The following is a 24,733-nucleotide window of genomic DNA, read 5'->3' as shown; positions in this document are numbered from 1 at the left end:
ATTTTTATTAGAGAACATAATATGCCTCCAAATCCCCAGTAAGATATAATTTACCCATATTTCTATGACGAACTTAATTTCTGGTTTCCCTGTATTAGAAACAATGCTTCTACAAATCAGTTTATTCACACATATATTTCTTCTTCTGAACAATTTATTTAGAATAAATTCCAAGATATAAGTCATCAGGTTAAAGAAAATCAAAACTTTTTGCTTCTTGAAACACACAGTTTCTTCAGAAAATACTAGTTTATAATATATCAAGAAAAACTTAAGTGAGCTTTTTTATTTTTGTAGTTTCATTGACACTGGATCGTCAGTTTTCTTTTTTTGTTGCTAGTTTAATAGTGTAAGCTGGTTCCTTTATTCTTATTTAAATTAGCATTCTTTAATTACTAACAGTGAAATGAACACACTCCTATATATTTGTGTGTGTGCATGTGTGTGAACTGTGTGTTCATTTTCTTCGCCCCTTTGTTCACCAAGGTCTAAATGGTGGTCATATATATTTGGATAATTTCTTTAGCAAGTAACCCTTTATCATGTTATTGTTATTTTAGTCATCTTACTGATGTTTACTTGGTATCAACCCATTTCAGTAGGGATAAAAAGTAAAAAGAAGAGAAATTTTGAGATCTACTTTGAAGAACTCCATTTTTCATCTTTAATTGAAAAAAGATACCATTATACCTTTCTAGCCTACTTTGGATAGTTATCAAATTTTATTCAGTAGAAGTAACAAAGAAAACTGTATAATTTAATGAAATACAATGTTAAAAATTTGTTAAGATTTTTTTAAAAGGCACTTACCTGCTACTTTTCTTACCTCTGTTCAAAGTTACTTTGGAAAGGCCAAAATCTGTCAGCTTAATATGACCCTCATTAGAAATAAGCATATTGTCTGGTTTCAAATCCCTGTACATACAAAAGACAAATAGCAGATAATTAAAAAAGAAATAGCGTTAATGTTACAGTTGCAGGGGAAAAAAAGAGAAAGTTACAAAAGTCAAATCTTATTATTTTCTCTAAAATAAGATACTCATTGATGGCTTTATAAAATACAGAAAGCAAATCTGAAAAGCAAAACCTCTTCCACATATCTGAATCAACAAAAACAGTTAACTGATTTAATACTAGGCCATCTTTAGTATTAGTCATTAGATACTACATTAAAGTAAACTTCTGGGCTGGTTTGAAACTATTATGCACCCCAGAAAAGCCATGTTCTTTTAATCCTAATCCAAATCTTGTGGGGATAGGCATATTGTTTAGATTGTGACCTTTTGATTACATTGTTTCCATGGAGATGTGACACACCAACTGCAGGTGTGACCTTTTGATTAAATGGATATGTGACCCCACCTATTTAAGACAGATCTTAGTTTACTGGGGTCCTTAAAAGAGCTCACGGAGATATCACCTTTTTGGTTAAGGTACATTGGAGAGGCTGGAGGGAAGTGCCTGAAAATGCAGAGCTGTGTTCCAGTAGCCATGTTTCTTGAAGATGATTGTACAATGATAAAGCTTTCGCAATGTGACTGTGTGATTGTCAAAACTTTGTGTCTGATGCTCCTTTTATCTATGGTACGGACAGATGAGTAAAACATATGGGTTAAAAAGAAATAAATAATGGGGGAACAGATGTTAAAATCAATTTAGTAGATTGAAATGCTAGTGATCAATGAAAGGGAGTGAGAAGGGGTATAGAAAAAAATAGGGGGAACAAAGGCTAAAATATATTGGGTAGATGGAAATACTAGCAGTTAGTCAGAAGGAGGGGTAAGGGGTATGGTATGTATGAGTTTTTTTCTTTCTTCTTTTTATTTTTTTCTGAATTGATGCAAATATTCTAAGAAATGATAATGGTGATGAATATACAACTATGTGAAGATATTGTGAGTTATTGATTATATACCAAGGATGGAATGATCATATGGTAAGAATGTTCGTGTTTGTATGTCGCTACATTAAAAAAAAAAAGAGCTCACCAACAGAAAGAGAGCTCGGAGCTGACACAGATGCAGATACTTTGAGATGTATGGAGAGCCGCCTAGATGTGGATATTTGAAAACGCAGAAGGTCGCCAAAGGGGAAGCCAGAAGGACCCAGAGCAGCTGAGAAAACCATTCTGAGACAACCCAGGAGGGCCAACAGACGTTGCCAAGTGCCTTTCCATGTCCCAGACGAGCCTGGAGGCCGCCTCTCCTCCAAAAAGATATCTTCTTGTTGCCTTAATGTGGGCATTTTTATCACTTTAGAATTATAACATATACCTTAATACATTCCCTTTATAAAGTCCAATCCATTTCTGGTACATTGTATTCTGGCAGCTTTAGCAAACTGAAAACAATCTTATTAGGGAAAAAAAAAACTCAAGCAGGTAAGAAAAAAATCACATCTATCTCTTTAAAGAGAAGTGAGATTAAGTTTTAACAGAGCTAAGTCACTTTACCTTTCTTTGCACAGTTAAAACATTATCTTGTCCCAGTCAATTAGCTGGGACTACAAAACACAGCACTTTTGTATGATGGTAGAGGAGAGGAAAAGGATTCAGTGTTCTTCACATTAAAATGTTATGCTCATCATCAAAGAAATATATTTAAAAAAAACACAAGGAGACAAAAGAAGAGTTGATGGAATTTCTAAACTCACACAAGCTACCACTAAAGCTCAGATGAACTGGATATATGGGCAAGGTTACTGCAAATCTGAGACTCAAATATTTAATACACGACTTGTTTAAAAATAATAATTTGGAGGAAAGTTGGTCATTACCTATGGATGATTCCATGTCTGTGAAGGTAATCTAGAGCCAATGCTACTTCGGAAATATATTTCACAGCCATTTCTTCATCAAAACAACCATATATATGTAGGAGAGACTTCACATCTCCACCAATAAGGTACTCCATCACCTGTCAAAAAGGAATGTAAATGTTGCAAAACAAAAAGAATTATTTTCAAAATATATTATTTTACATTACTTTTATATATTTTCAGCATGGTTATATAACAAATGTTCTCTTGGTATCATTCGTTACACATTAATATCAAATTTGCTCATGTTGCCATTAGTTTTTTTTATTAAAATGTTTAGTTTGAACAAAAATTGAGACTTAACAGAAAATTTGCAAGAATATTAGAATGATAGCCCACATATTCTTCATCTAGTGTCACAAGTTAGCATTTTGCTACATTTGCTTTCTTCCTCTCCACATATGCGTATAAAATAAATATGTATTTATATGAGTAGAAACACTGTATTTTTGCTGAATATGAGAAATAAAGTTGAAAAAGTCAGGACCTGTCACCATTAAATTATTCATCATGAATCTCTTTACAAAGACATTCTCATGTAACTACAGTGTAAGAAAACTCATCAAATTTCATACCAATACTATGTTAACATCTAATGTCTATTGCATATTCAAATTTTGCTGACTCTTCCAATAGACCCTTTATTGCATCTCTTTTCTCCACTCCCCCAAACTCTTCCATTTTGCCCAAGTAGGAATCATGCATGGCTTTTAGCTGTGAATTCTTTTTAGTCTCCTTTAGCCTGGAACAATTTTACAGCCTATTTTTAGGAGGCTATCTTTCACAACAGGGGCATTTTTGAAGAGCACAGCTTGTTTCACAGCATGTCCTTCATGTTGGGATTGTGTGATCATTTTCTCATGACCCACTTCAGATTACACATTTTGGGCAGGAATACTACATACGTGAGGCTGAGTTCTTCCACATGACAACCACCAGAAGTGATGTCAGCTTTTCCCATTATTGTGATGTTAACTCTGATCACTTGGTAAAGGTGGTGATGGTACATCTCTCCATTAAAGTGCATTTTTCCTTTGTAATTAATAAGTTATTTGTGGAGATTCCTTAAGAATGTATAAACAACCTGTTCTCCAACAAACTTTCAACCAGTGCACGATTGATTCTGACACGTGCCTAAATCACTTATTACTACGTTGGCTGCAAAATTCTATAATTTCTTCTACATGTATTAGGTTATTATTATCAGAATTTATTATTCTAGAGTTTTCAGCTATAAAGTAGTGCTAGCTGAGAACATAATGAGTTCATTCTTTTGCTTTCCAGGTCAGTACTTCCCCTCATACAGTTACTCAATGATTCGGATAAGATCAATTATCAAAAGCAGATTCAGAACTGGGAATATAAGCAAACATGAATATGATCAAGTTGTCATAGTTACAGAGTTCATAATTAAGTAGTGGGGAAATAACTAAATAGCACCGAATTTGAGCTCATGAGAATGCTTGCTTTTTGTATGCTTGCCAACAGTGACTACCAAATTTTTTTTTTTTAACAAATCTAGATTTCCAGTCTAGATCTGATGATCAAATTAGGCCAGATAACCACATTTCCCCTAGACACTTTATGTGTTGCTTTTGGAATACATATATAACAGAAACACTCTGAAATTCCCACTTTCCAGTAATCATTTTCAAACTGAAATCTGAGAAGTCCTCCAATCCTAGCACCCTTTGGCCATTTTTAAAAATTATTTTTGAAGCAGTTTTATTCGTACATCAATCTATTCGACGTGTACAATCAGTGGCTCTCAGTATAACTACAGAGTTGTACATTCATCACCACAATCAATTTTAGAATAATTTCACTGCTTCAAAAAGACCCTCCTCCCCCATTATTAGCACTTAGTATTGGTATGGTATCTTTGTTTCGATTGATGGAAGAATAGTAAAACATTATTGTTAATGACAGTCCACAGTTTGCATTAGGTGTATTTTTCCCTCAAATACTACCTGTGCTGGTTAGAAGCTGTTAAGTACCCCAGAAAAGGTCATGCTCTTTTTTAAAAATATTTTTATTGAGAAATCTCCACATACATACCATCCATACATGGTATACAATCAATGGCTCACAATATCATCACATAGTTATGTATTCATCATCATGATCATTTTTTAGAACATTTGCATCATTGCAGAAAAATAACACAAAAAAAGAAAACTTTCATATATCCCATGCTATCCCTCCCTTTCATTGACCACTAGCATTTCAATCTACTCAATTTTTCCCCTTTATACCCCCACCATTATTTATTTATTTTTTATCCTTCTTTTTCACTCATCTGTCCATACCCTGGATAAAAGAAGCATCAGACATAAGATTTTCACAGTCACACTGTAAAAGCTATATAGATATACAATTGTCTATAAGAATCAAAGCGACTGGAACACAGCTCAACAGTTTCAGGTACTTCCCTCTAGCCACTCCAATACATGATAAACTAAAAAGGGATATCTATATAATACATAAGAATAACCTCCAGGATAACTTCTCTACTGTTTGAAATCTCTCAGCCACTGAAACTTTATCCCATTTCTTTCTTCTGCCTTTTGGTCAAGAAGACTTTCTCAATCCCATGATGTCGGGTCCCAGTTCATTCCAGTTCTGTCCCACCTTGCCCGTCATGTCCCACATAGGGGGAGGGAGGTGAGTTCGCTTGCTAAGTTGGGTTAGAGAGAGGCCACATCTGAAAAATGCAGCAAAGTCCACCCTAACAGAGATATTTAATACAGGACCCTCAGACCATTCTGACAAAGTAAATCATATTAAACTATATTTTAAGTCTATGAAACGTTTTCATTCGGTGATTTTTTTAGTTTGACACTTGTCCAATTCCACTTTTGTGTTAGGTGTCAATGAAACAGTGTCCAGCCCCACCATTAGATTCAGGGGGTGATCAATAAACACTTGATTGATTATTAAAAAAAAAAATTACTTAATGAAAATGATAACACAAAGGGAAAGGAATATTTTAATCTGTCTGGCTTGACTATGTGTCTGTTTTCTTTTCATAACCCAGTCCCAGCTGATCAAAGTGTCCAAACACCGTATACCAGAACTGTCTTTAGCGTTGGTTACCTGAATTTTGTCTAAGGAAACAGCTGAAGTATGCAATCCAAAGAGCTGCCTGCCAGTCCAGGCTTTTCCACGTAAAAAGATAGGTGTTGACACACATGCCTCAACTACAAAGTTTTGTTCAGTTTCTGCGGCTTTTTTTTTTCCATCAGGTGTGTCTTTCTCTTTGTCTTCTGTGTCTTACTCTTTGATTTCTGGGGCTTCCTTTGAATTTCTTCCTCTTTTAAAGGACTCCAGTAAAAGGATTAAGAACCACTTGAGGCACACCTCTACTGAAATAACCTAATCAAAATGTCCCAACCACAATCGGTCTACACCCACGGGAATGGATTAGCTTTAAGAACATGATCTTTTCTGGGGCCCATAAAGCCTACAAACCATCACAGATACTTTTAGTAAGAGGCTGGTGAAGAAATTAAAATATATGTCAAGCCAAATACTTAACTTGCTGCGTTTACAGCTTTGAGTTTTAAGAAACTTTAGATAATGAATTCCAAATTTATATTCAGCTCACATCCAGGAAAATAACTGGGCCTCATTCTGGCTGTTGACTGTACCCAAGACTAAGTCCAAGCATAGAAGGAGAATGTAACATTCCCACCGTAGGCAGCAGACGGCCTGGTCCTGCACCCCCGTCCTCCCTGCTTGCTGCTTCTCCACAGCCCGGGTCAGTGCTTTCCCCTGGGGGCCGCCCCATGGCTGTAAGAGCACCCTCCACCCGACCATCTTTCTGGTCATCAGAGGTCTTTCCACAGAGGCCGAGAGAGCAAAACTCAGCCCTCAGCTCCCAGCAGCCAGAGTGTGGGCATGTAGCCTGAGCTGATGACCAATCTTTTTTTATTTTTGTACTTTGAAAAATTTTTTTCATTAAACATAACCACACACAAACACAAACATTTTTACCATATGATCATTCCATTCTTATATAATCAATAACTCACAATATCATCACATATCATCACATATCATCATGAACAATTCTTAGAACATTTGCATCAATTCAGAAAAAGAAACAAAAAGAAAACAGAAAAAAATTCATACATACCATACCCCTTACCTCTCCCTTTCATTGATCACTAGCATTTCAATCTACTAAATTTATTTTAACATTTGCTCCCCCTATTATTTATTTGTTTTTAATCCATATGTTTTCCTCATCTGTCGGATAAGGTAGATAAAAGGAGCATCAGACACAAGGTTTTCACAATCACAGTCACACTGCGAAAGCTGTATCATTCAACTTCAAGAAATATGGCTACTGGAACATAGCTCAATATTTTGAGGTACTTCCCTCCAGCCTCTTCATTACATCTTTTCTAAAAAGGTGACATCTATTTAACGCATAAGAATAACCTCCAGGATAACCTCTTGACTCTGTTTGGAATCTCTCAGTCACTGATACTTTATTTTGTCTCATTTCCCTCTTTTAGTCAAGGAGGTTTTCTTAATCCCTTGATGCTGAGTCCCAGCTCATTCTAGGATTTCTGTTCCACTTTGCCAGGAAGGTCCACACCCCTGGGAGTCATGTCCCACGAAAAAAAAAAAAAAAAGATTATACCTACCTTACCCCTTACCTCTTGCTTTCATTGATCACTAGCATTTCAAACTAAATTTATTTTAGCACTTGTTCCCCCATTATTTATTTATTTATTTATTTATTTATTTTTATTAATTAAAAAAATTAACAAACAAAACATTTAGAATTCATTCCATTCTACATATATAATCAGTAATTCTTAATATCATCACATAGCTGCATATTCATCATTTCTTAGTACATTTGCATCGATTTAGAAAAAGAAATAAAAAGACAACGGAAAAAGAAATAAAATGATAATAGAGAAAAAAAAACTATATGTACCATACCCCTTACCCCTCGCTTTCATTTACCACTATTTCAAACTGAATTTATTTTAACATTTGTTCCCCCTATTATTTATTTTTATTCCATATGTTCTACTCTTCTGTTGATATAGTAGCTAAAAGGAGCATCAGATATAAGGTTTTCACATTCACAGAGTCTCATTGTGAAAGCTATATCATTGTTCAATCATCCTCAAGAAACATGGCTACTGGAACACAGCTCTACATTTTCAGGCAGTTCCCTCCAGTCTCTCCGCTACATCTTGAATAACAAGGTGATATCTACTTAATGTGAAAGAATAACCTCCAGGATAACCTCTCCACTCTGGAATCTCTCAGCCATTGACACTTTGCCTCATTTTACTTTTCCCCCTTTTGGTCAAGAAGGTTCTCTCAGTCTCTTGATGTTAATTCTCAGCTCATTCTAGGGTTTTTCTCAGTCCTTTGATGCTGAGTCTCAGCTCATTCCAGGATCTTTGTCCCACGTTGCCAGGAAGGTCCACACCCCTGGGAGTCATGTCCCACGCAGACAGGGGGAGGGTGGTGAGACTGCTCATCATATTGGCTGGAGAGAGAGGCCACATCTGAGCAACAAAAGAGGCTCTCTTGGGGGTGACTCTTAGGCCTAAATTTTAAGTAGACTTGACCTATCTTTTGTGGGGTTAAGTTTCATGTGAACACACCCCAAGACTGGGGGCTCAGCCTATAGCTTTGGTTGTCCACACTGCTTGTGAGAATATCAAGAATTCAACTTGGGGAAGTTGAATTTCTCCCCACTCTCACCATTCCCCGAAGGGGGCTTGCAAATACTTTTTCCAGTCACCGATCAAATCATTCTGGAATTGATCGGGGCATCACTCTGGACAAACCAACAAAATCTCATGTGCTAACTGAGATTCCAAGTACTTATGACATTCAATCAAACTATCTACATGAGTTATATTAGGAAATGCTCTAGTCAAAATCTAAATTTTGTAACAAATAAACATTTTTTGCTTTAGTCTTACACATAATGTGACATTTTGAAGTATTAGTTATCATCTATTTTCAGCAACCTGCAACAATGACAATCTTTTGTTCTTCCTCCTGCAAAAACATTTTAAAAATTTGTACATTGTACATTTCACTATTATTATACACTCTAGGCATTCCTAGATTACCCCATCTTGGTCTTTAACATCTATCTTTCTTTCTGATTTCATTTATGTCCCCAGCCCTCCTCCGTCTATCATTCTCACTTGCAGCTTCATTCAGTGTTTTAACATAATTACATTACAGTTAGGTAGTATTGTACTGTCCATTTCTGAGTTTTTGTATCCAGTCCTCTTGCACGGTCTGTATCCCTTCAGCTTCAATTATCCACTATCTTACCCTATTTCTATCTCCTGATGGTCTCTGTTACCAATGACATATTCCAAGTTTATTCACTAATGTCGGTTCATATCAGTGAGACCATACAGTATTTGTCCTTTAGTTTTTGGCTAGTCTCACTCAGCATAATGTTCTCTAGGTCCATCCATGTTGTTACATACTTCATAAGTTTATTCTGTCTTAGAGCTGCATAATATTCCATCGTATGTATATACCACAGTTTATTTAGCCACTCGTCTGTTGATGGACATTTTGGCTGTTTCCATCTCCTTGCAATTGTAAATAATGCTGCTATAAACATTCGTGTGCAAATGTCCGTTTGTGTCTTTGCCCTTAAGTCCTCTGAGTAGATACCTAGCAATGGTATTGCTGGGTCATATGGCAATTCTATATTCAGCTTTTTGAGGAACCGCCAAACTGCCTTCCACAGTGGTTGCACCATTTGACATTCCCACCAACAGTGGATAAGTGTGCCTCTTTCTCCACATCCTCTCCAGCACTTGTCATTTTCTGTTTTGTTGATAATGGCCATTCTGATGGGTGTGAGATGATATCTCATTGTGGTTTTGATTTGCATTTCTCTAATGGCCAGGGACATTGAGCATCTCTTCATGTGCCTTTTGGCCATTTGTATTTCCTCTTCTGAGAGGTGTCTGTTCAAGTCTTTTTCCCATTTTGTAATTGGGTTGGCTGTCTTTTTGTTGTTGAGTTGAACAATCTCTTTATAAATTCTGGATACTAGACCTTTATCTGATGTGTCATTTCCAAATATTGTCTCCCAATGTGTAGGCTGTCTTTTTACCTTCTTGATGAAGTTCTTTGATGCACAAAAGTGTTTAATTTTGAGGAGCTCCCATTTATTTCTTTCTTTCTTCAGTGCTCTTGCTTTAGGTGTAAGGTCCATAAACCCGCCTCCAATTATAAGATTCAAAAGATATCTCCCTACATTTTCCTCTAACTGTTTTATGGTCTTAGACCTAACGTTTAGATCTTAGATCCATTTTGAATTAACTTTTGTATAGGGTGTGAGATACGGGTCCTCTTTCATTCTTTTGCATATGGATATCCAGTTCTCTAGGCACCATTAATTGAAGAGACTGTTCTGTCCCAGGTGAGTTGGCTTGATTGCCTTATCAAAGATCAAATGTCCATAGATGAGAGGGTCTATATCTGAGCACTCTATTTGATTCCATTGGTCAATATATCTATCTTTATGCTAATACCATGCTGTTTTGACCACTGTGGCTTCATAATATGCCTTAAAGTCAGGCAGCGTGAGACCTCCAGCTTCGTTTTTTTTCCTTGAGATACTTTTAGCAATTCGGGGCACCCTGCGCTTCCAGATAAATTTGCTTATTGGTTTTTCTATTTCTGAAAAGTTGTTGGGATTTTGATTGGTATTGCATTGAATCTGTAAATCAATTTAGGTAGAATTGACATTTTAACTATATTTAGTCTTCCATTCCATGAACATGGTATGCTCTTCCATCTATTTAGGTCTTCTGTGATTTCTTTTAACAGTTTTTTGTAGTTTTCTTTGCATAGGTCTTTTGTCTCTTTAGTTAAATTTATTCCTAAGTATTTTATTCTTTTAGTTGCAATTGTAAATGGAATTCGTTTCTTGATTTCCCCCTCAGCTTGTTCATTGCTAGTGTATAGAAACACTACAGTGTTTTGAATGTTGATCTTGTAACCTGCTACTTTGCTGTACTCGTTTATTAGTTCTAGTAGTTTTGCTGTGGATTTTTCAGGGTTTTTGACGTATAGTATCATATCGTCTGCAAACAGTGGTAGTTTTACTTCTTCCTTTCCAATTTTGATGCCTTGTATTTCTTTTTCTTGTCTAATTGCTCTGGCTAGAACTTCCAACATGATGTTCAATAACAGTGGTGATAGTGGACATCCTTGTCTTGTTCCTGATCTTACGGGGAAAGTTTTCAATTTTTCCCCATTGAGGACGATATTAGCTGTGGGTTTTTCATATATTCCCTTTATCATTTTAAGGACGTTCCCTTGTATTCCTGTCCTTTGACGTGTTTTCAACAGGAAAGGATGTTGAATCTTGTCAAATGCCTTCTCTGCATCAATTGAGATGATCATGTGATTTTTCTGCTTTGATTTGTTGATATGGTGTATTACATTAATTGATTTTCTTATGTTGAACCATCCTTGCATACCTGGGATGAATCTTACTTGGTCATGATGTATAATTCTTTTAATGTGTTGCTGGATTCGATTTGCTAGAATTTTGTTGAGGATTTTTGCATCTATATTCATTAGAGAGATTGGTCTGTAGTTTTCTTTTTTTGTAATATCTTTGCCTGGTTTTGGTATGAGGGTGATGTTGGCTTCATAGAATGAATTAGGTAGCTTTCCCTCCTATTATTTATTTTTATTCCATATGTTCTACTCCTTTGTTGACAAGGTAGATAAAAGGAGCATCAGACACAAGGTTTTCATAATCACACAGTCACACGTGACAGCTGTGTCATTATTCAATCATCCTCAAGAAACATGGCTACTGGAACACAGCTCTACATTTTCAGGCAGTTCCCTCTAGCCTCTCCATTACATCTTGAATAACAAGATGATATCTACTTGATGCATAAGAATAACCTCCAGGATAACCTCTCAACTCTGTTTAGAATCTCTCAGCCATTGACACTTAGTCTCATTTCCCTCTTCCCCCTTTTGGTTGAGAAGGTTTTCTCAATCCCTTGATGCTGAGTCTCCGTTCATTCCAAGATCTCTGTCCCACATTGCCAGGAAGGTCCACACCCCTGGGAGTCATGTCCCACTTAGAGAGGGGTAGGGTGGTGAGACTGCTTGTTGTGTTGGCTGGAGAGAGAGGCTACATCTGAGCAACAAAAGAGGCTCTCTTGGGGGTGACTCTTAGGCCTCTTAGGCCTAATTTTAAGTAGGTTTAGCCTATCCTTTGTGGGGTTAAGTTTCATATGAGTAAATCCAAAGATTGGGGGCTCAGCCTATTGCTTTGGTTGTCCCCAGTGCTTGTGAGAATATCAAGAATTCTCCACTTGGGGAAGCTGAATTTTCTCTTTCTCACCAATCCCCCAAGGGGATTTTGCAGATGACCAGCCTTTTTAACTTTGACAATCTAGGGAAGAAAAAGTCTTGTTTAAATTTTTAATTTTAGTTATTAGGGAGTGTTTTAGTTTTCTTGGCTGCCCAATACCATGCAATGACTTGGTTTAAACAATGGAATTTAATAGCTCATGGTTTTGAGCCCAAGAATTGCAAATCAAGGCCTCATCAAGGCCAAGCATTCCTCCCAAACACTGGTGCTCTAGGCTGACTGTGGTGATCCTCCATCCTGGGCCCCTCTGTCACAGTGCACTCGGCGGCCCCTCCTGGCCTCACATTTCCTCCGGTTCTGTTGCTGTTTAGCTTCTGGCTGCTCACTGTTCCCCCTTTGTGGCTTCTCCGATCTTTCTGAACTTCTGTCCCCTTATGAAGTGCTCCAGTAATAGGATTGAGACCTTAATGGAAGTTAATTTCATCAAAAGTCCTATTGACAATGGGTTCACACCCACAAGAATGGATTATGTTGAAGAACATGTTTTGCTTGGGTACATAGTACTAACCCAACCCAGAGAAATTAGGCATCTTTTTTTTTTTTTTTTTTTAAAGGAAAGACAGAGAGAAGGAAGGAAGGATAGAAGGAAGGAAGAGAGGAAGAAAGGGAAACATCTTTTAAACATTTTCTTGTTTTTTATTGTATTTTGTTTCTCCGTTTTCGTTACATGGGCTGGGGCCGGGAATCGAACCGAGGTCCTCCGGCATAGCAGGCAAGCACTTTGCCCGCTGAGCCACCGCGGCCCGCCCTGAAATTAGGCATCTTTTATATTTCTTCTGTAAATTACTTTTTAGAGAGCATTTATCCTTCCTTATTGATTTGTAAGATTTGCTTACATAGAAGTGAAATTACCCCTTTGTCTGTCTTCTGGACAATAAATATTTTCCCCATACTTGTCATTTGACTCTGTATATGGTATTCTATGCCACATTTAAAATTTTTAAGGTTTTATTAGTACTTTTTGTGGTACGAGAAAAGAATACAAATAAAATAAAAGATGTTAAGTTAAAACTCTTATAATCCTTAATTGCGTTGGACTATCAGTAAATATGAAGTCATGATATCTTTTTCTCTTCCTATAAAAATGTGTTTCCTAGTCTGTCCACTGAAAAGGCCTGAAAGCAATGACAACCCAGTAGGAATGAACTTTACTAATTGCAAGCACGCAGACTGGTGGTCACTAAATGCAATTTCCTAATATCAGGACCTAGACCTGCTTGCCCAACTCTCCTGCAGGAAATTTACAAAATAAGTCTTAAATATATTGTTATGCAAGAAAGCAAGGAAGATTTCAGAATACTTGGATAATATAAAAAGGACAAAGATGCTAACTTAAAGTGCTCCTTAAAGATGGAACAATTTAAGGACAGAAAAGATAATTACTGCAGTGGATTAAAACCTATCAAATCTTTAAAAATTCATGAATTCATAAAGATACTTAAAAAAACACTTATTTGCATTTTCCACGTGGGGATTTTTTTAAACAGCTGTTAAAGCTCTGGCTTCCCACAGGGCTGGACTGAGGCAGCTGCACCACTTCCCTCTCTACAAAGCTGTAAAGATGGCACACTGCACACAAGCAGAGCCGAATCCAATGCCCTTAGCATGGTAATTGAGAAGTCTGTCAGAATGCTTACTTCTGGTCTAGGCCCTTCCTGGCTGCCTCGTGTTCAGCTCTCACCTCTCCTAGCAACCCAGAGCTGCCCACATGAGCCCTCCCTTCTGCCTAGCACCCAGAGTTCCAGGGGCAGGGGGCCGTGACCTATTTCCAGTGAACCAAAAGGGGTTCAGGGTCCATGTTCATAGAGAATTTCAAACTTCTGAATGATTCAGAAGTTGTTTGGGATCCGCAATCAGTAAGAAGAAACATTTCTGCTGGACTGTCAAAAAGAGTGGAAAACGCAGAGATTAGCTTTCTTCTGCTGACAGCTTGTATTCAAAACCAAAGAGATGTCTGAAATGATTTTGTTTTATGCGGGTCACATTTGAAGAGTTGTTCTATTGAAAGCAACGCCCCTCATGTCTTCCCATTCCCACTCAAAATTCACAGCTGATGCTTCTTCATGTCATTGCTTTGGGAGGGTAAGAAAAATTCATCTTTTAACGCTGCTCTGTGAATGCATATGTTGTGGATTATTTTGAATAAAGTGTTGTATTGCTTTGAAATGAAGCAGGAAGGGTAATGAGTACTATATACTCCTTGGCATAAAGCCTGGTCTCTGTGATAACCAATCAATATCAATAACATTAGTGACTGAGAAAGCAGAAAAAGAAAACAAAATACTCATTTGGAGGTTGCTAGTCTGACGACAGGCGAGTAAAGGGAGAGTGTCGAGCATTATTCTGCCTTTCTTCTGCGAGCCGTCACCTGTGGCTCAGAGGGACAGGCAAGACAAAGGCCAGTTCTTCACAGAACCAGCAAAAGCAGAAGGAACAACAGAATTATGAAATCATCATTTGCAAACATTAATGAAATAATGAGTCTAGGTAAGAATCACAGGATGCCAAAACCATTCAGTGAAAGATTGGTGGAGGGTGGGTAAGAGAAGAGACATATTTGGCAAAATGCTAACAACTGTTGAAGTTGTGTGTTGAGCATGCAGTGGCTCACTGTATTAATCTTTCTACTTGTGTGCATATTTGAAAGTTTCCATAATCAACAGGCCTTTTCATCTTTACGGTCTCTGTACCTAGCACAGCCATCTGGTCAATTACTGGTGTGGCTAAGTTCAGTTACATTTTGTCTTTTGGCCTCAAAGAAGCTTCCCATTTCTAGGAAATGTTTTGTTTGGTCTACATCTATGCCTGGAGATCTTGTTAAAGTGTGGATTCTGATTCAGCAGATTTGGAGTGGGGCTTGGGTTCTGCATTTCTAAAAAGTTCTAACACGCTGCCGCTGCTGTTTACTTGTAGATCGTACTCTAGGTAACAAGGATCTACATCAGTGATCACATGGTCCACTACCTAATTTCAGGAACAAGAAATCAATAGTATTACAGTTTACTTATTTCACTAATTCTATGATATAAGTATTCAAAACATCTAAGAAGTTGAGCAATTCAATCTAGCCCTTCAACCTCCACTATTAGGGAAAGTTCTGGCTGCTGAAGGACCAGGGTTGAAGGACCTTCTGACTGCTGTAGGGCCAAGTCAACCACTACCTCTGGACCAGTTTTAGGGGAACCAACTTGGCCCTGGCTGCTGTAGGGCCAAGTCAGGACTGATGCTGCTGCCAGTCATGTCGTTGGGGAAGGTGTACACACTGCATATGGGGTGGTATGTGAAGGCCTTTGAGAGCGGAGAAGGAACAAGGTGGTTACACAGTCACTTACCATCTCTGAGAAATGTCACACAACAATGTTCTCTTCTAGCTATTACTTTATAGCTTAGAACAAGGGTCAGAAAACTTTTTCTGTAATGGTCAGATCAGAAACATTTTTGGTTCTTGGGCCATATAGTCTGTGTGAAAACTGTTCAACTCTGCTGTAGCACAATAGCAGCCATAGATAATACATAAACAAATGGGGGTGGCTGTGTTTCAATAAAACTTTATTTACTCACTGAAATTCTAATTTTATATAATTATCATGTATCACAAGATATTCATCTTCTTATGATTTTTTCTAATACTTAAAAAAATGTAAAAACTATTCATAGCACGCAGGCTGCCCAAAACAGTGGGCCAGATTTCACTCATAGTCTGTAGTTTGCCAACCACTGGCTTAGAAGATAGAAAGCCAATTATTCTCATGGTATTTGGTATTCACCATCTTACTGCCACCATATTGGGTGCTTTGTTTTTTTTTTTTTTTACTCAGACTGAATCATCCTAAAAAGCAGGCCCCTACTTCCTGCTTTCTCAGAATCTAGGGGGTGTCCCACGGGGCTATCTGTAACCTTGTTCTAATGTGGATTTGCATCCTCACTTCAAAATCCTTCTCCCCCAGTTGATCTTTTGTGGGGATGGTTATGAACTTGACTGACCTCCAAGGGTAATGGAGGAGGCAATTATGAAGCCTCTTGAACACAAGAATCTGGATCTGGATGTGCCACATTTCCCTGAGGTCATGAGTACGACAGAAAATGTGGCTGTATATGTCCGGGAAAACCTTTAGAAATGTCTTCCTGTGGTGGCAGTTCTTTAAAGTAAAAGTATACGAAACTAACGATAATATTGCAGTCTATAGAGCAGAATAGACCTTAGGGTTAGCTTGTAGAAAGACTTAATTTCTGTCTATATTTGAAAAACATCTTTATCCCCTTAGAACATTAAGTAGTTGTTATACCTCCACAATTGTGTTCTGGAGTGCCTGATTTATTGAAATTATTATAAGATCTGTTTTAAATGTATGTCTATTTTAAAACCAGATTGTAATATATCCTCAATATCATTCAAAGAATCTTTTCTCTTAGATTAAAAATCTCATTTTCAAAAAAATAAAAATCTTTCTTCCCTAGCTCATCAGGTCTCATTTCCCACACAAGTAGTTTATTATAACCAGGTATTGCAATTCACATGAAGGTGTTCATTGAGAATAGTAAAAAAAAAAAAAAAAAAAAAGATTAAAATCTCCAAAAGCAACACATCAATAGGACAGTTATATAAATTATGGAATTCGTAAATAAGTCAATGGAATTCTATATGGTCATTACAAAGGATGAGGTGACCATTATACTCAGAAGAAACAGGGAGAAAGATAGTGTTTATAGTATGATTGCATTTCCTACATTCATTTAAACAAGTGTGGCTTATAAAAAACTTTTATTTTCCTGAATTAGCTCTGGTTCAAATAGTAGCTCAACTCTAGAAAACTTTTTATTTCCCAAAGATTTCCATTAAATCTTTGCAACTGAATCTTTTTTTTTTTCTTGCATGGTCAGGCACCGGCATTCGAATCCGGGTTTCTGGCATGACAGGTGAGAATTCTGCCTGCTGAGCCACCATGACACAGCCCTGCAACTGAATTTAACATCAGTCTAAATATTCCACAGATTTACTAAAAGATTACAAATGGATTGAAACATCACGTGTTGGTTTGAAGCTGTGAGTATCCCAGAAAAACATGTTCTTAAATCTAAGCAATTCCTGTGGATGTGAAGATGAGGTTGCTTCAGTTAAGGCATGGCCCAGCCCACATAGGATGGGTTTTTTTTTCTTTTGAGGGTAATACAGGGTTTATTGAATTAGATTTTTCTATTTAAAATTGAGCTTATATTTACGTAGTATTTCGCTAGCCTACATGGGTACATTATTCCATTCAAGTTTAAGACTTATGATGAACAGGGCTCAATCATATAAAAACACACACACTCACATTAATTGTTCTAAAGCAGTAGTGCATACATTGCATTCCTCTATAAAGCCAGCTTTGATTAAAATCACTAGTTTAAAAGATAAGTCTCTGATTTTGAAGATGAACCAAAATACACACTATATGATTCTAAAGTCTACTTTAGACAGTTTGTACAATTGCTATCTTATTGGACTATGGTCTATATATACATACTGATGAGAGGGCACCATCTGGTGTTAAGTTCAGAGAGCTGGCTTCCTCCCTCTTCTCCCTAAACCTTTGCCCAAAAACTCTAACTGTAAAGACTGAAAGGATATGGTATTACTTCAGAATTAATTGGAGCTAACAAAAGCAGACCCACATCCTCCTTCAACTGTACCTCAATACACAGATCACAAATGGTTCTTGAATGAGAACATTTACCACCATACTTAAAAACTTAGGGCATGGAGAGTCAGGCAAAACAAGGGAAAAGAAAGTCACCAGTAAATAAGTAGTAAAGTAGGTATATGAAGAGTCAAGCTGCCTTGCCCAACACCAGTGTATGCATACTTCAACTAAATGAATTCAGGACCAATAGCAGCAGACCTGCTTAATTCACCTTCCAAATCAGAAAAACAAGACAAACAACTTCAGGTTTGAATTTTCTACTATGCATAAGTTCCACCTGTGATGAGGACCTCATAAGCAGTATTTCTAATTCTTCTGCACAACATGATGCATGCAACACAGCACGCCCAGCAGCTAAGTAGCTGCAAATGCCGGCACTGCCCAGGTAATCATCATGCATCATGATTTCTTGTAGCTTCTTCACAACCAGAGCCTCACAACCCTTAGCACAGAGGTCAGAGAGGTGGGTCAGACTGCCACCACAGCGGCTGGCACTCTCTCTGCAATAGCTAAGAGGGACACTCTGGTTTTTGGTTTCTTTGATAGTATATTCCCAGTCTGAGTACTTGTGAATTCCACAAATCAATAGTCTGGCTAGGAGCATCAGGGCTGGTTCCATTGTAAGTCTTACACACTTTCTGAATGCTGCAATCAACCTTGTTTCTAACTTTGCTCAGTAAATGCATCCCAAAACCACTACAACTTCTGTAACAAAAAAGAAGAGGCGGAGGATGACAATGTGATGAGTCTACAGCAGCTTTCCCAGATTGTGGTGCAGCAGCCAATTAGCCCAATAATGAAAAGCATGGTTACTACAGCTGTGATCACTACAACAGGGATGAGAAGGTATACACCTTCAAAGAAGTGGTCAGTCATCAAGAGTGATGAAGACATAGGCTCCCACGTGGCATAAAATGGCCAGCAACACCCCCAGCACAACCTTAGAGATATTGCCGCACTGGCCTATGGCGTCTGCCTGCAGAGGCCGTCCTCCATGAGAGGAGCTGTGCACAGCACTCCCTGCGGCCCCTGCTCCTTCACAGAGCTCAGGCCCCAGCAGATGCCCAGTTCCCAGGATGGGTCTTAATCTCATTAGTGGACTCCTACAGAAGTAGAATAAAATTCAGACAGAGAAAAAGCCATGGAAGCAAGATCCAAAATTCAACAGAACTCAGTAGAGAACGGAGAGACCATGTACCTTGCCATGTGACAAGAATGGCCAGCAGTCAGCCCCCAGAATGCCATAATCTTCCGTAAGAAACCATCGCCCCGATGACTCCTTGGCTTGGACTTTTACCCAGCCTCAAGCCCTGAGCAAATAACCATTATTTAACCAGACCTGTTTCATGGTATTTGTTTGAGCAGCCTAGGAAACTAAAATACATCAGGTGCCAAAAGCTTTTTGGAATAGCCTCAATAAATTACCCTGAATTTTGAGATATTAGCTTGAAGCTGGGGGCATAATGTTCTACGGTATTATCACTCTGTTCAGTCTCAAGTTTTAGTAGAGCAAAAACTTATGTGCAGCACATTTATGTTTCACAGAGTTGAAAGAGAAATTCAGCATATTGGGGAAAGAGTTTCTACTCCTGAAGGCATTCAAATTCTGAAAGGAATGACCTTCTGTTAATTTAAAGTATAAATCTCAGGTATAGAACTTACATCCTAAAATTCTATTCATTTATGGAAAACTGTATGTCCCTATTAAACAGAAGCTATTGGGGTTATCAAACTTTTAATCCACAGACCCTCTTAGAGATCAGAAGAACCTCCAGAACTTGCACTAAAAGTACCTGTCATCCTTGCCTTTCCCCTGCCCCTCAAATTGCTCATTAGAATTAATAGAGTGTAATTAGCTGCTTTAAATGAAGAGCAAACAATTCTCAACCTCCACACACTGAAAACTCACCACTTTTCTTACTATACACCAAATTTTATAAAGTGTGGTTATAAAAATGCCCTTCAGGTCAATATTTTTAGTGCTGTGTGCCAGATGCTGTTCTAAGTGTTTTATAGATTACTTGATCAGAACTTCATAGTGACCTTTTAGATAGGTGCTATCATCTCCTCTTCACAAATGAGGAAACTGGGGCATGGTAACTTGGCCAAGGTCACGAAGCTTATGTGTGCCAGCGTTGTAATGAAAGCCCAGCCACTCTGAATCCAGAGACTGTGCTTTTAAATCACTGGGTTCAGTGACTATTGGATGAAGAAAAATGCAAAGTTACATACTCACCAGGTAGACATTGCTTGTTGATTGCAGGGAATAGTACAAATGGACAATGAAAGGACTTTTGCTTAGTGCCAGTGCATCTCTCTCAGCTTGTACCTGGTGAGTCATGTTTTTGTTGATCATATCTGCTTTTTTGACAACCTATATTAGAGAACATCACAACAGACACATTCACTTTTTTTTCTTACAAAGCATTCTCAGGTTTCAAAGTTGCCATTACAAAAGCATCAAAAGAGATCAAATATATAGATGTCATTTGGATCTCACAACATCACCAGGAAACTCTGTCAGAAAAAGAGCGAAGATGGGGCAAAAAACTATCCTCAAGACAGAACTTCTTACCTTGGAATTTTTTTTTTTTATTAACAGAAAAAAAAAAAGAAATTAACACAACATTTAGAAATCATACCATTCTACATATGCAATCAGTAATTCTTAACATCATCACATAGATGCATGATCATCGTTTCTTAGTACATTTGCATCGGTTTAGAGGAACTAGCAACACAACAGAAAAAGATATAGAATGTTAATATAGAGAAAAGAAATAAAAGTAGTAATAATAGTAAAAAAAAAAAAAAAAACCCTATAGCTCAGATGCAGCTTCATTCAGTGTTTTCACATGATTACTTTACAATTAGGTATTATTGTGCTGTCCATTTTTGAGTTTTTGTATCTAGTCCTGTTGCACAGTCTGTATCCCTTCAGCTCCAATTACGCATTATCTTACCCTGTTTCTAACTCCTGCTGGACTCTGTTACCAATGACATATTCCAAGTTTATTCTCGAATGTCCGTTCACATCAGTGGGACCATACAGTATTTGTCCTTTAGTTTTTGGCTGGATTACCTTGGAATTTAATGGTAAAAATATCACACTCTTTTGGGAAGAAAGAAGAATTAAACAAGTGGTCCTGACTATCCTACATGTTACTATAAAAAAGTCTGTACTGCTACTGTTACAACAAAGCCAGAAAGAAATTAATGGTCACAATAAGCCCCAAGATAACCAGGAACCTAGGCACGGAATAATAATTGCAGATAAATTCCTTTTTTACTTCTGATTCTTTGATAGATGAGAATAGAATCAGAAAGAGGGAGACTGTTGGAAGTTTGAGAAAAAGAAGAAAAGTCAGCACGAATGATTAGAATTACTGAAATTTAGCAGTACCGATTGCTGTCCTATAGAAAACACCCAAGTATTCTTTTCAAATTTCAAGGTAATTGGTATAGAAATAAAATACAACCTACATTAAAGCAATATTACATGTATACTGCTTTTTTTCTATGTAATAGCAAAACTAAGTGAATGTTTAATGTCAAACAAAATAAATAAAAATAGGTACTATACTTCCCTATACTGTTCAGCCCTTTTTTTTTTATGGATTACTACTCTACTGCTAACCTCCGTTTCTGCCCTTTCGGTTACACTGCAGTATGCACAAACTCATTAGCTAATAGGTTCTCCATCTCCTCGGTCTGAAGGGATACCAACCGCTTTGCTTCATTCTTCAGGTAGCTACTCCTTTTCTCAGCCAGCCTTTTCAGATCCCCACTGCTCTTCCTCTTCCATGCAAAACCGTCTATGCTTTCAAGATTCATAATATCTGGCAAAAATCTTCCACCTTTCATTAATGCTATCATTTCTTTCACTACTTCACATATTGCAGTTTTATGCATATGAAGCATTTTTGTTATTTTTATTTATTTATATTTTTTTTTGGGGGGGGGGGTGTGCATGGTCCAGGAGTCAAACCTGGGTCTCCCGTATGGAAGCATTCTACCACCGTACCACGCATGCACCCCTGAATCATTTTTGATACCCCAAATACTGACACCATAGTCACTAAATTCAAGGTCTATGTACACAACCTTTCAAATACTATAGCAGTCTGTTTATTACCTTCATTTATACAATTAATTTTCATAATAAAACCAAGAAACTCGACTTCATTTCTATCTGTGACTCCTCTGAAATCCTTAATATCAATAAACAGGTCAATGACCAGAATGGCCCTTTTAGCTCACTGAGGCCTCCCACCCTCTGAAACCTTCGTCTTCTCTTGGACTAGAAAACTGCCACATCCTTAGACTGCCATTATCAACCAGAACATAATTGTTGATGGCATGCAGAATTTTATTACTAACTCCCTAACCTCCTTGCCTCTTTGCTCCTTTGCTCATTCACTAGATCTCCTTTTCAAATCCCAAACACAAATCAATCACATAATCTGCTTTCTCATTTTCTTAATTTTCAGTTCCTATTTTTATCAGTTATACATATACATCATTTAAAGAGTCAAATATCCCTATAAGACCTGTTAGGCAAAACAATTCACCTCAGCTTTCACCCCCCACTTCATTTCTGCCAAAAGCAATCATTTTTACTTCTTTTGACTGATGATTCCAGTAGTTATCTCCATATATAGCAGTCAGTTTTTGCTGAATAACAAATAAGCACAAAAATCTCAGTGGCATATAGCAATAAACTTTTATTTCTCACTCACAGTGCTGCAGGATGGGAGATGACTGTCAAGCTGCAGGGCTGTGGGTTGCCAGTAGCAACCCTGACTGCTACTCTGCACTTTTCTCCTGCCATCCCTATTCAAAGTGTTGCACTTTTCTCCTGCCATCCCTATTCAAAGTGTTGCACTTTTCTCCTGCCATCCCTATTGAAAGTGTTGCACTTTTCTCCCCCATCCCCTCCCTCCATCTCCCCCCATCCCCATCTAGCCCCCCACCCCCAGACTAGAGAACAGTAACCAACCAGGGTATGCATTCCTTATGGCAATACTAGAAGCACAAGAAAGCAAGCCCAACAGCACAACCACATTTTAACTCTCTGCTTACATCACATCTGATAAAACTGCAATGTCCAAAGCAAGTCAGGTGGCTAAATCCAGAGTCAAGAAGCAGGAAAATATACTCAACTCACCATGAGGCAAGTGTGTGGAAGTATGATACTATTTCAGAGGACTGAAGAACTGGGATAAAAAATTTATCATATCACACCATAGCTCAAAATAGCAAGCTAGTGATGCTAGCCTCTTGATTCTTCTGATTTAGGCATTATTAGGTATGGAGGATAAGAAGTTAGGTCCTTTCTCCTCCCCATTTCACCACAACACACGCTAACACATTCCATTCCCCATCACTCCAATACCACAGTTTTGAGTAGATAAATATTAACATTGACTATGTAAAGGCTACTCTTTGTTTTCCTTGGAATTAGAAATTATCTTTTATGTGTTTAGTTTTTCTATATACTTATGACTCATTCAACTCCAAACACTTTGCTATTTATCTAAATCTACTCTCAAGATGTTTGCATACAAGGTATTTCTTCAATTTCTTCTTTCTGAAATATTTAACTCTAGAGTTTCCTGACTTCTTCCAATATGGGCTGGTTGCTCACTCTGCTAGACATCCTAAGCTATCATCCTAAGAACTCCCTATACCATAAATCTGGTGCTTCTCCTCAACCCTGTTGTGGTTCTCCTATCTCCTGTATCCTATTACATCTTCTTTCGTAACTGAGCCCTCATTTTTGAACAACAAATTCTAAAACAGCTTTCTTAGAAACGGATCATAAATTTAATAGTCGTTATTATCTAATTGTGATATTACTTTCCAGCTGCTTTGTGTTTGCCACACGCCAGATTAAACTGAGAAAGGAACTAGCCAATGTAACAGAAGTAAAAATTATTTTATACAAAATCATAGTATTTTGTAAAATTTTCTATTAGTAATACAAATATTTAAACTATCAAAATATTTAGGTATAAGTTGAGATGATAAATTCATTCATTTTCTTCTCTAGTTGAGCTTACTTTTCTTAGCATTTGAAATGATAGGCATATCTGAGTTTATACGATGGTTATGAATATAAAGGCGTGAACCAGAAAGAGGTATCTAATTTACTTTTTATTTAAGTATTTCCACTCAGCTCAGAGTACTTTCAGCAGTTTAAGCATGTTTGCTTTTAAGGAGAGTTTTTTGAAACCATGTTTTTCCTAGTGTTCTTTACAGCTGCTTCCACATTAAAGTTGGAGCAATCAACCGAATAGCCATGTTCAGCACTGTATGTCAATCCTACGCACAAAGGAGACGATCCACAAAAATTTACCAAACAAGTGAACTCCTGTGTTCATTTCAACAACTGATACTGACTGATTACTAACAGTAGAAGAAAAAGCAAAAAATCTTGGGGACATATAAAGCAAGAAACAATTTCAATGGAGTGGGTCTGAGAGATTAGGAAAAGGTTGACTGGGATCTAAGATGGACCTTAATACATTAAGACAGGTAGAGTAGGGCAGAGAATAGTGTAAGAGAATCACTTAAGGAAGAATGAGCAACAAAAATAAGTTTAGAGGCAAGAAACACACAAAAACTAGTCAGTTGTCTGGAGTAGTGAGATCATGGGGTATGTAGAAATTAAGAGCCATAATATGGAGTATGCCCGTGTTGTAAGAGTTTGGACTTCAATTTGCATGTCATAGCCTACATAATGGATTAAAAAAATGAAGACAGTGTTTCCAGTTAGGGGCTCCAATAGGCTAGCTATGGAAATTAAGGC

At 37.5% G+C, this 24,733-nt stretch overlaps 1 protein-coding gene and 1 pseudogene across 6 annotated transcripts in view; both read right to left on the bottom strand.

The window, feature by feature from the left end:
* LOC143677344 (serine/threonine-protein kinase greatwall-like) overlaps positions 1-24,733 on the bottom strand; it is a 78,749-nt gene that overhangs the window by 52,380 nt on the left and 1,636 nt on the right. For 5 of the 6 annotated variants that reach the window (XM_077153224.1, XM_077153204.1, XM_077153218.1 and 2 more), the window contains exons 2-4: positions 20,159-20,296; positions 2,776-2,915; positions 827-915 (exon numbers count right to left, since the gene is read on the bottom strand). In XM_077153224.1, coding sequence (XP_077009339.1) covers positions 827-915; positions 2,776-2,915; positions 20,159-20,296 — 367 coding nt within the window. Of the gene's footprint in view, positions 1-826; positions 916-1,209; positions 1,300-2,775; positions 2,916-20,158; positions 20,297-24,733 lie in introns of those variants that run through there. The other variant, XM_077153231.1, reaches the window with a different exon arrangement.
* Positions 17,861-19,015, bottom strand: LOC143679910 (tetraspanin-3 pseudogene; annotated as a pseudogene).

Source organism: Tamandua tetradactyla, chromosome 1 (assembly GCF_023851605.1).
Source record: "Tamandua tetradactyla isolate mTamTet1 chromosome 1, mTamTet1.pri, whole genome shotgun sequence".
Taxonomy (NCBI): Eukaryota; Metazoa; Chordata; class Mammalia; order Pilosa; family Myrmecophagidae; genus Tamandua; species Tamandua tetradactyla.
Note: the sequence above shows the minus strand (reverse complement) of the source record. Positions and strands in the feature narration are given on the sequence as shown.